Source organism: Salvelinus sp. IW2-2015, unplaced genomic scaffold (genome assembly GCF_002910315.2).
Source record: "Salvelinus sp. IW2-2015 unplaced genomic scaffold, ASM291031v2 Un_scaffold3349, whole genome shotgun sequence".
Taxonomy (NCBI): domain Eukaryota; kingdom Metazoa; phylum Chordata; class Actinopteri; order Salmoniformes; family Salmonidae; genus Salvelinus; species Salvelinus sp. IW2-2015.
Genome location: NW_019944633.1, coordinates 24,661 through 37,143, shown reverse-complemented (window position 1 = coordinate 37,143; position 12,483 = coordinate 24,661). Strand labels below are relative to the sequence as shown.

At 43.2% G+C, this 12,483-nt stretch overlaps 1 protein-coding gene across 1 annotated transcript in view; it reads right to left on the bottom strand.

The window, feature by feature from the left end:
* LOC112075704 (speckle-type POZ protein) overlaps positions 1 to 11,803 on the bottom strand; it is a 24,350-nt gene extending 12,547 nt beyond the window's left edge. Inside the window, exons 1-3 of the mRNA XM_024142656.2 lie at positions 11,615 to 11,803; positions 3,864 to 3,919; positions 1,654 to 1,776 (exon numbers count right to left, since the gene is read on the bottom strand). Of these exons, the coding sequence (XP_023998424.2) occupies positions 1,654 to 1,776; positions 3,864 to 3,919; positions 11,615 to 11,747 (312 nt within the window). The 5' untranslated portion in view covers positions 11,748 to 11,803. The remainder of the gene's footprint in view (positions 1 to 1,653; positions 1,777 to 3,863; positions 3,920 to 11,614) is intronic.
* Between the last annotated feature and the right edge of the window lie 680 nt (positions 11,804 to 12,483).

Genomic DNA, 12,483 nt, shown 5'->3' with positions numbered 1-12,483 from the left:
CCTTGATTGAAGCAGCAGAGGTTATTGGAGGGCAAGTTTGGGTCAGAAAGTCTATGAGGTGCGCCATGTTTTAAGATTTAGGTTGTACTGGTGGGTTCCTTGATGATTTGTGTTAGAGCTTGGAGGGATTGTCATGCTGAAACAGGAAAGGCCTTCCCAAACTGTTGGCACAAATTTGGAAGCACAGAATCATTTAGAATGTCATTGTATGGTGTAGAGTTAAGATGTCCCTTTAGTGGAACTAAGGGGCCTAGCCCAACAATGAAAAACAGCCCCAGACCATATATTACACCAAACTTTACAGTTGGCACTACGATTGCAAGCAATGGCGTTCTCCTGGCATCCGCCAAACCCAGATGTCCGTCGCGACTGCAAGATGGTGAAGCGTGAGTCATCACTCCAGAGAACGCTTTCCACTGCTCCAGAGTCCAATTCGCGAGCTCACCACTCCAGAGACGCTGGCTGTCAGCCATGGAAACCCATTTCATGAAGCTCCTGACAAACAGTTTTATTGCTGACGTTGCTTCCAAAGGCAATTTGGAACTCGGTAGTGAGTGTTGCAACGGAGAGCAGCGATTTTAAGCGCTACGAGCTTCAGCACTCCGTCCATTCTATTCTATGAACTTGTGTGGCCTACCACTTCACGGCTGAGCCGTTGTTGCTCCTAGACGTTTCCACTTCATAATAACAGCACTTACAGTTGACCAGGGCAGCTCTAGTAGGGCAGAAATTTGACAAACTGACTTGTTGGAAAGGTGGCATCCTATGACAGTGCCACGTTGAAAGTCACTGAGCTCTTCAGTAAGGCCATTCTACTGCCAATGTTTGTCTATGGAGATTGCATGGCGGTGTGCTTGATTTTATACACCTGTCAGAAACGGCTGTGGCTGAAATAGCCGAATCCACTAACTTGAAGGGGTGTCCACATACCTTTCTATATATAGTGTATGTACCCGCACACACGCAAAGCCCCACAACATTGCTAATCTTCAGACAGTAGCCAGGAGGACTGAGGCTGGCGATTCAGGTGTGTGTGTGTGTGTATTACATAAGAGCTGTACTATTGTGTAGCCAGAGAGGCTGCTGGGATAGCATCAGAGGGGTAAGGAGGACCTTAGTGAGACCTGGCCTTGGCCTCCAGTTATTCCAGCAGCTCCCTACAGAGTTACACACATGCACCGTTATTAAATAAATCACACACACTGCATGAGAAAAGAGAGGGAAGGAAATGAATGGGAGGAGAGAGGATGAATGCAGTTAAGATGAGGGAGTGTCACAAAAGGAATCCTTGAGGAGCGAAGGGCAGCACTTAACACAAACAATGTAGGGTGTGTGTGTGTGTGTTCGCGCATCAACAGACCTGAGGTCCTAGAAATTACTCAAATATGTTGACAGAAAACCAAGGAAGTTATGGAGGTTGAATTCTGCCACATTCAGTTCATTTATTTAGTCACATACACCTCACAAAGACCTAGCATCATTCTYCACACAGGACCACTACATATGGTACATAGCATCACATACACCTCACACACATGAACATAACATACTGTATGCCAGGGAACATTATAACATGACATACTCACTCATCCATACAATATGATATCAGATACGATATACACACCTCCTCATTCCTCCTCCACCCACACTAACCTTGTCAGCCGCAGCCAGCAGGTCGTCAGCCATCTTGTCCAGGTTGGGGGCTTTGCCTGTGTAGATGAAGCACATCATCTCCTTGAACACCTCGGGCTCCACATCGTTGATCTCCACACGGTTCTGGAGGAGGAGAGAAGAGACCCAGGGCAGTGCTCAGAGCCTATATTACCACAACTTCCCAYCATCAGACCCATTATGAGCACTCCATTGACTGTGATCCTGTTCCAGCAGTCTTCCCATGATGCAGTCGGCTTAACTCATTTCAGATAGATTAACTTCACCTATGTACACTGAACAAAAAATGAAACGCAACATGTAAAATGCTGGTCCCATGTTTCATGGGCTGAAATATAAGATTCCAGAAATGTTCCATACACACAAAAAGCTCATTTGTGCACAAAATTAGTTGACATTCCTGTTAGTGAGCATTTTTCCTTGGCCAAAACAATCCATCCACCTGACAGGTGCGGCATATCAAGAAGTTGATTGAATAGCATGAACATTACACAGGTGCACCTTGTGCTGGGGACAATAAAGGCCACTAAAATGTACCGTTTTGTCACACAAAACAATGCTACAGATGTCTCAAGTTGAGGGAGCGTGCAATTAGCATGCTGACTGCAAGAATGTGCACCAGAGCTGTTGCCAGAGATTTGAATGTTCATTTCTCTACCATAAGCCACCTTAAATGCCGTTTTAGAGAATTTGGCAATACATCCAAAAGGCCTCACAACCGCAGACCACGTGTAACCACGCCAGCCCAGGACCTCCACATCTGGATTCTTCACCTGCGAGACAGTCAGGGGGGAAGAGGAAGGGGGTGCTGAGGAGTGTTTGTCTGCCTGTAATTCTGTAATAAAGCCCTTTTGTGGGGAAAAACTAATTCTGATTTGCTGGGCCTGGCTCCGCAGTGGGCCTATGCCCTCCCAGGCCCACCCATGGCTGCGCCCCGACCCAATCATGTGAAATCCATAGATCTGGGCCTAATGAATTTATTTCAATTGACTGATTTCCTTATGAACTGTAACTCTGTAAAATCGCTGCGTTTATATTTTTGCTCAGTATAGCTAATTTTACTATCTACTTTATCATTCATGTCACAAACCCACCATGTCTACACCCATAAAACACACACACCAAATAGTGGTGAGCAGACCAGAGCACCTCTGAAACAGTCTGAACACGTTCAACCCCAAAATTGAAAACGACATTTGAGATGTATTTTCCCTCCACAGTCGATTCCTGGAATTAATCCGGAGCATTCGTTCCCAACYAACGGTGCCTGCAGCCAACGGCAAGCGCTCTTTATCGCTCGTCGGCACGGTAACGGTAACCTGAACCCTTTTCTCCGCTCCACGAGGCAGAACAAGGCAGTAAACCAATTATGTTGCTGCTTTATCGTCGTCACGGCGACCTGAGGTATTTCAGCGGGGTCAGGCCGGGTATACAGACAGCTCATAGCACATTAATGTTCCACTCTGGACACTAACAAAACAGCACACTACAAATCAACCCATTACACATTAGCACAGACATACACGTGTTTGTTTATCACCAACAAACACAAACATTCAGCATGTACAGAGTACACATGTCATCTTTCATGGTCTACCAACACACACACACAGACAGAGTCTACACCAACACACACAGAGTCTACCAATACACACAAACAGGCACAAGTCTTGGCTATTATTGTGTTTATTTACAAACGCATTCATTCTCCCTCTATAGATTGTTGAATCTGTTTTCTCTATCATATGGGGACACATCCCTCCCCCTCTCCCTGATGAAGACGCCCACTTATATAGCAATTAAGATGTATTACCTCGCTGTGTGCTTTATAATATCGCCATTTGAGCAGGGCCCGCATCAATATTCTGCCAACACGACCTCTAAATCACTGACGTTCAATCTCACCACTTCCCTATCAGATGAGCAGGACTCACCATGGCACGGGGCTCACACACACACACACCTAGCAAGGATCTATTTTGGTCAAACTCCCACAAATCCTACAGTCACAGATCTTACAGTGAGCCTGCCAACTCCATGCAGACAGAGGCAACATAATGGAAGGGTACAGTAACCGTGTAGACACATTCCTGTCTGAACTAGTGATGATGCAACAGAGAGAAAGATATGTTAAGATCCTCCCCACTGACACACAGGACTGTTCAGGTCACAACACTGTCTACAACACTCACCTTTTTACTCTCCTCCATCTCGTGCTCAAACATGGCACTGAACACTGGCGATCGGGCTGGGGAGGGAGGGTAGAGAGAATACAATGCTTACTTACAGTTCAGGAAATGGGAGTTAAGAAAATATTTACTAAATAAACTCAAATAAAAAGTAACATAACGAGGCTATATACAGGGGGTACCGGTACCGAGTCAATGTGCGGGTGTACAGGTTAGTTGAGGTAATTTGAACATGGATAGATTGATAGAGCAAGTGAGCGAGAGAAGGAGAGAGAGAAGGAGAAAGAATAGTTTAGTTGGCTGATGTGTCTCCCATCTGTCTGTCTATCTGCCACAGGGGCAGTGTAAAGAATGACAGCCTCCTGTACACACCGTCCTGCTACTGCTACTCCCAAGGCCTAATGAAGCCATCTTCAATGAGTTTGACCAGCAGTACCAGCTCTCACTGAAGACTAGCAGGGCCATGAACCAGGATGTGCCCCAAATGGCACCCTATTTCCTATATAGTGCACTATTTTTGACCAGGGTAGCACACTAGGGAAAACGATGTAATTTGGGACATACTAAACCACATAGCGTTGTTTAATTCATCACAGATTTGTCAGAGAGAGAGAGAGAGATGGAGAAATCCTACCCCACAGCAGCACACAATTCAAATGGCTCAAAATGACTTAATAATTGACAACCATTCCCATTCTCCACAGGAAGACAGTTTCCCCCTCTGAATCATAATTGTTTCATAGTCTACATGTGTTTTTCTAAAAAAGAAATGGGATTCCTCTCTATGACAGTATGAGACTAGTGTGCTTGGGAGTAGGACACCTGGAATGCTGTTCCACAGCTGAGACTTGTTTTGTTGTGAGTGTTGTACCATAGCTGAAGAACTTGTTTTTGTTGTGAGTGTTGTACCATAGCTGAGACTTGTTTTGTTGTTGAGTGTTTGTTCCATAGCTGAGACTTGTTTTTGGGTTGTGAGTGGTTTGTACCATAGCTGAGACTTGTTTTGTTGTGAGTGTTGTTCCATAGCTGAGACTTGTTTTGTTGTGAGTGTTGTTCCACAGCTGAGAGTTGTTTTGTTGTGAGTGTTGTTCCACAGCTGAGATTGTTTTGTTGTGAGTGTTGTTCCATAGCGGAGAGTTGTTTTGTTGTGAGTGTTGTTCCATAGCTGAGAGTTGTTTTGTTGTGAGTGTTGTTCCACAGCCGAGAGTTGTTTTGTTTGTGTTGTTCCATAGCTGAGAGTTGTTTTGTTTGTGAGTGTTGTTCCATAGCTGAGGTTTGTTTTTGTTGTGAGTGTTGTTCCACAGCCGAGAGTTGTTTTGTTGTGTGTTGTTCCATAGCTGAGAGTTGTTTTGTTGTGAGTGTTGTTCCATAGCTGAGAGTTGTTTTTGTTGTGTGTTGTTCCATAGCTGAGAGTTGTTTTTGTTGTGAGTGTTGTTCCATAGCTGAGAGTTGTTTTGTTGTGATGTTGTTCCATAGCTGAGAGTTGTTTTGTTGTGAGTGTTGTTCCATAGCTGAGAGTTGTTTTGTTGTGAGTGTTTGTTCCATAGCTGAGAGTTGTTTTGTTGTGAGTGTTGTTCCATAGCTGAGAGTTGTTTGTTGTGAGTGTTGTTCCATAGCTGAGAGTTGTTTTGTTGTGAGTGTTGTTCCACAGCTGAGAGTTGTTTTGTTGTGAGTGTTGTTCCACAGCTGAGATGTTTTTTGTTGTGAGTGTTGTTCCACAAGCTGAGATTGTTTTGTTTGTGATGTTGTTCCATAGCTGGAGAGTTGTTTTGTTGTGAGTGTTGTTCCATAGCTGAGAGTTGTTTTGTTGTGAGTGTTGTCCATAGCTGAGATTGTTTTTGTTGTGAGTGTTGTCCCATAGCTGAGATTGTTTTGTTGTGAGTGTTGTTCCATAGCTGAGATTGTTTTGTTGTGAGTGTTGTCTCCAGCTGAGAGTTGTTTTGGTTGTGAGTGTTGTTCCCAGCTGAGATTGTTTTTGTTGTGAGTGTTGTTCCATAGCGGAGAGTTGTTTTGTTGTGAGTGTTGTTCCATAGCTGAGAGTTGTTTTGTTGTGAGTGTTTTTCCAAGCGAGAGTTTTTTTGTTGTGTTGTTCCATAGCTGAGAGTTGTTTGTTGTGGAGTGTTGTTCCATAGCTGAGATTGTTTTGTTGTGAGTGTTGTTCCAAGCGAGAGTTGTTTTGTTGTGTTTTGTTCCATAGCTGAGAGTTGTTTTGTTGTGAGTTGTTGTTCCATAGCTGAGAGTTGTTTTTTGTTGTGTTGTTCCATAGCTGAGAGTTGTTTTGTTGTGAGTGTTGTTCCATAGCTGAGAGTTGTTTTGTTGTGAGTGTTGTTCCATAGCTGAGATTGTTTTGTTGTGAGTGTTGTTCCAAGCTGAGAGTTGTTTGTTTGTGAGTGTTGTTCCACAGCTGAGATGTTTTGTTGTGAGTGTTGTTCCATAGCGGAGAGTTGTTTTGTTGTGAGTGTTGTTCCATAGCTGAGAGTTGTTTTGTTGTAGTGTTGTTCCAAGCGAGAGTTGTTTTGTTGTGTTGTTCCATAGCTGAGAGTTGTTTGTTGTGAGTGTTGTTCCATAGCTGAGAGTTGTTTTGTTGTGAGTGTTGTTCCAAGCGAGAGTTGTTTTTGTGGTGTTGTTCCATAGCTGAGAGTTGTTTTGTTGTGAGTGTTGTTCCATAGCTGAGAGTTGTTTTGTGTGAGTGTTGTTCCATAGCTGAGAGTTGTTTTTGTTGTGAGTGTTGTCCATAGCTGAGAGTTGTTTTGTTGTGAGTGTTGTTCCATAGCTGAGAGTTGTTTTGTTTGTGAGTGTTGTTCCATAGCTGAGAGTTGTTTTGTTGTGAGTGTTGTTCCATAGCTGAGAGTTGTTTTGTTGTGAGTGTTGTTCCATAGCTGAGAGTTGTTTTGTTGTGAGTGTTGTTCCAAGTGAGAGTTGTTTTGTTGTGAGTGTTGTTCCAAGCTGAGAGTTGTTTTGTTGTGAGGTTGTTCCATAGCTGAGAGTTGTTTTGTTGTGAGGTTGTTCATAGCTGAGAGTTGTTTTGTTGTGAGTGTTGTTCATAGCTGAGGTTGTTTTGTTGTGAGTGTTGTCCATAGCTGAGAGTTGTTTTGTTGGTGTTGTTCCATAGCTGAGAGTTGTTTTGTTGTGAGTGTTGTTCCATAGCTGAGAGTTGTTTTGTTGTGAGTGTTGTTCCATAGCTGAGAGTTGTTTTTGTTGTGTTGTTCCATAGCTGAGAGTTGTTTTGTTGTGAGTGTTGTCCATAGCTGAGAGTTGTTTTGTTTGTGTTGTTCCATAGCTGAGAGTTGTTTTGTTGTGAGTGTTGTCCATAGCTGAGAGTGTTTTGTTGTGAGTGTTGTTCCATAGCTGAGAGTTGTTTTGTTGTGAGTGTTGTTCCATAGCTGAGAGTTGTTTTGTTGTGAGTGTTGTTCCATAGCTGAGAGTTGTTTTGTTGTGAGTGTTGTCCATAGCTGAGAGTTGTTTTGTTGTGAGTGTTGTTCCATAGCTGAGAGTTGTTTTGTTGTGTTGTTCCATAGCTGAGAGTTGTTTTGTTGTGTTGTTCCATAGCTGAGAGTTGTTTTGTTGTGAGTGTTGTTCCACAGCTGAGACTTGTTTTGTTGTGAGTGTTGTTCCATAGCTGAGAGTTGTTTGTTGTGAGTGTTGTTCCACAGCTGAGACTTGTTTTGTTGTGAGTGTTGTTCCACAGCTGAGTTGTTTTGTTGTGAGTGCTGTTCCACAGCTGAGAGTTGTTTTGTTGTGAGTGTTGTTCCATAGCTGAGAGTTGTTTTGTTGTGAGTGTTGTTCCACAGCTGAGATTGTTTTGTTGTGAGTGTTGTTCCATAGCTGAAGTTGTTTTGTTGTGAGTGTTGTTCCAAGCAGAGTTGTTTTGTTGGTGTTGTTCCATAGCTGAGAGTTGTTTTGTTGTGAGTGTTGTTCCATAGCTGAGAGTTGTTTTGTGTGAGTGTGTTCCATAGCTGAGAGTTGTTTTGTTGTGAGTGTTGTCCATAGCTGAGAGTTGTTTTTGTTGTGAGTGTTGTTCCATAGCTGAGAGTTGTTTTGTTGTGAGTGTTGTTCCATAGCTGAGAGTTGTTTTTGTTGTGAGTGTTGTTCCATAGCTGAGACTTGTTTTGTTGTGAGTGTTGTTCCACAGCTGAGAGTTGTTTGTTGTGAGTGTTGTTCCATAGCTGAGAGTTGTTTTGTTGTGAGTGTTGTTCCATAGCTGAGAGTTGTTTTGTTGTGAGTGTTGTTCCATAGCTGAGAGTTGTTTTGTTGTGAGTGTTGTACCATAGCTGAGAGTTGTTTTGTGTGAGTGTTGTGCCATAGCTGTGTGAGGGTATATCGAGAAGGCAGTGCCGAGCTCGTTCTGCAGTAGACAGAGAGAGAGAAGCACCACACACTGTTTTAGATCACATGACCAATAAGAAGCCAATTTAAAGCGTTCCGCTCAGCCAGCACACACACTTCCACAGCCCTTTTGATCCCGCTCTGTCCGTCTCCACAGCGATTAACGGCCCGGAGAGTTGTCACAGGAACGGTGGTGGAGAGGGAGAACAATGAGGGGAGTGGGTGTCACCTAACCCAGGTAGCGGAGGAAGCGAAGGAGAAAAGGAGAGAGGGAGGTGCAGACAGCCAGATGAGGGGGTGGAGAGAGAGAGTGAAGACCCCAATGCCACAGTAGCACACAATTAAAATGTCTCAAAATGACTGGATAATTGACAGCCAGTCTCATTCTCCACAGGGAGAGTTCCTCAAAGTTTCATTCAGATACTCAGTCATGGGGCTCTCTTTGCAGCTGCAATTAAAAGCCTGCTCTTTGGCAATTTCAACTTCTAAAAGCCAGCACTCCACTAATTTCCAACCCTGGCGCAAGGGTTGGTAATTTACCTGTCTTATATCAGCTCGCGTGCGCTGCGGTGGGAGGAGTGGAAATATTTGGGGTGTCTTTAAATACGTGTGCCAATGTCCCAACTTCAAGCAGTGCTTCTGGTGATATTTAAGACTCACCAAAAGCTGGATTTTCTGGTAATGCAATTGGTTATAGCATTGATTTGGTCAGTGGAGGCTCACAGTAGCATAATCAGTAGCCTATAAGCAATGTTTTATAAAAACAATAGCATGAGCATCAAAACAGTCAGACATTCACGTTTTTTCTTTACATTTTTATCCATGCAACTACTGTGATAAGTTTAGACTCATTAGGCCTATGTGCGATGCCCATGGAATGAAAGGTGTCAGTGACTGTAGGAAGTCACTTTAGGAAAATTAAGTTATTGCAATAGACTGCTTGTGTTTTTCCTTTATCATTTTGACAAAAAAAAATCCATCTTCTACTTTTATCTGAACCTAAATGTCAAATTACGGAAATTTCGTTCGCTGTCCTTGGTGCTGAATCCGCACGTAGCCTGTTAATTTGTTTACATTTTACGTGGCAAAGTCACTAACCGGCCATATCAACAGCGATGGTAGACRTATCTTATTATAACGTTTGGGCAATGTCCATGGCTGTTAGCGCAATGTGTGTAGACGAATATTTCCATATTGAAGCCAATATCAAAAAATACATTGGCTATGTTTGTTCTAACTAGGCCTATTGTATGGTTAGTGTGAACTATTTAATAAACTATATTCAATGGATAGGACAAACATCCATGCCTCCGGCCAAAGAGCCCTAAGTCTACGTGTGCACACATTGCCTTACGCTCATGGAACGAGAGATGTGATTTATGATATCATGCTTCTGACCCGATCCTGTTTAGAAATATTGTTGTTAGTAAAAAATAAAAATAAAAGTGCTTTGTTTTTTTGCTTAAAACCCAACTTATTTGAAAGATTCACCATCTATGGGTTTATGGCAGGGATGGGAAACTTTGATGGGGCTGGGGGGCCCCCAAAAATCTAAACTTATCATGAGGGGCCACGGTTGCTTGAGGGTCTGCAAGTAGAACATTTTGGTTGCCCCCCCCCCCCCACCCCGTTGACAGTAGAAAGCCATGTTTTTAAGTTTTAGTTAATTGTGCAATTCTACACATTTTGCCATGGGGTGTAGAGAAAATTTTGCAGTTTTAAAAGGTGCAATATGCAGAAATCACTCCCCCATATCCTGGCTGCTAAAATTCTAATAGTTTGCCTGATTTCAGTTTGTGACAAAACAAGCAGTGTAGAGAATCACTGGAACATCTAAATCACTGTGAAATATATTTTCAATAACAAAAAATAATGTATTTTCAGCTGTTTAAAGCTGTTGTGCAAAACCAAACTTATGAACGGGTAGCATAGAAATAGTGTCCATTGAACAGATCTACCGCTTCTTAGACTTGCTTTCAATGAGAATGACAGATCTATAACTCACATTTTTATAATTGCTGATAAACACATTTAGAAATGTCACCTTGTTTATTCTACTATTCTAACTCGCAACAGTAAGTTGAGACCCCAACTACTATTTCTGTAGAAGTGCAAATATGATCTGTAAGATGGTACCATTGTTTATAAAACATGACATTTACCAGTAGTATAACAGTGAGTGGACATTCGCCCTCTCTATTTTGGATCTTTATCCAGCTCCTTTAAGTATGGGTGTTTGTAAGACCCTACATAGTCCACGTGGAGCAATTATGGTGCCTTCAACTCAAAATGTAAACATAGCGTATATAAAACAAGTTGCTGTTTAGTATTTATTTGTTTATTGTAATTTCACCCCCTTTTTCTCCCCAATTTCAATCTTGTCTCATTGCTGCAACTCCCCAACGGCTCACGAGAGGCAAAGGTCGAGTCATGCGTCCTCCGAAACATGACCCGCCAAGCAGCGCTTTTAACACCTGCTCGCTTAACCCGGAAGCCAGCTGCACCCATGTGTCGGAGGAAACACCATTCAACTGACGACCGAAGTCAGCCTGGTGGCGCCCGGCCCGCCACAAGGAGTGGCAAGAGCGCAATGAGCCAAGTAAAGCCGACCCGGCCAAACCCTCCCCTAACACGGACGACGCTGGGCCAATTGTGCGCCGCACTATGGGACTCCCGGTCACGGCCGGTTGTGACAGCCTGGGATCAAACCCCAGGCTGTAATGACACCGCAACACTGCGATGCAGTGCCTTAGACCGCTGTGCCACTCCTGCTGTTTAGTTATAAGAATTATACACTTTCTTTTTAGGCCTTATCGATAGCCAAGTGAATTTTGTCTTGCTTATTGACTATGTTTGGCATGACCACACTGCAATTTACAGTAGGCCTAGCCCCTATATCAGTGTGAATGTTATAGCCTATTTTTAATAATGTATTTCCATATTAAAGCAATGCAATTAAAACAATATGGAATGCAAACATGTTGAAAATATTTTGCAAATATGGGGAAGGATATTTAACGAACTAGGCTATAACGGACTAATATTCTAATTGGAGTTGATGACAACGCTATACATAAAATACTAAATAAACAACTTAAAGCAACTACACATTTAGCCATGGAGCACGTTCCAATTGGTCAGTGTGGCGCCAAACCTCGACACACCCACAATGTTTTTTATAAGTCCAGACCTTTCGCTCCACTGCCAGCTACTGCGGCCATAATTCTGGTTGTGAAAATTAGAAAAATATTTCTAATACTACCGCCAGCGCTAAGATTTAACATTGCGTTAGGTTTGTTACAATAGAGCCCATAGAGCCCATAGTCTGTGTTTCTGTCATTGATGTGTCAATATCTGTAAGAAGTCGATCAGGTGTTCTGTGTGGTCAGTATGCACGTGCGTGGCGTGCGAGACAAAAGTAGTCTTACCTGCCAGGATGGCTTTGTGTGCCTGGAACTCCTGTCCCGCCACACACAGGGAGCAGTCAGTGAAGCGGGAGTGTTCCCACAGCCCTCCCAGCTCATCGGCCAGCCTGCAGTCTGGCACCTTCACCATGTTCATAGTGTTCTGACCTGAGATGTTCACAGAGTCCTGCACCACACTCACCTACAGGGAGGGAGAGATAGACGGAGAGACAGGAGACGAGAGAGAAAATGAGAAAGAGAGAAAAAGAATGAGAAAAAGAAATGTAGAAAAAGAAAAAAGAAAGACGGGAGAAAGGGAAGATCAGCCAGTCAGTCTACTCACACTGTATACATGACAGCAACCAACAGACAGACATCAGTGGTATTAGACCGTCTATCACCTTACACCTTCTAATGGACAAATCAGACAACACACACATCAAATAATATAACAGGAAGATCAGCCAGTCAGTCTACTCACACTGTATACATGACAGCAACCAACAGACAGACATCAGTGGTATTAGACCGTCTATCACCTTACACCTTCTAATGGACAAATCAGACAACACACACATCAAATCATATACAGGAAGATCAGCCAGTCAGTCTACTCACACTGTATACATGACAGCAACCAACAGACAGACATCAGTGGTATTAGACCGTCTATCCACTTACACCTTCTAATGGACAAATCAGACAACACACACATCAAATCATATACAGGAAGATCAGCCAGTCAGTCTACTCACACTGTATACATGACAGCAACCAACAGACAGACATCAGTGGTATTAGACCGTCTATCACCTTACACCTTCTAATGGACAAATCAGACAACACACACATCAAATCATATACAGGAAGATCAGCCAGTCAGTCTAACTCAT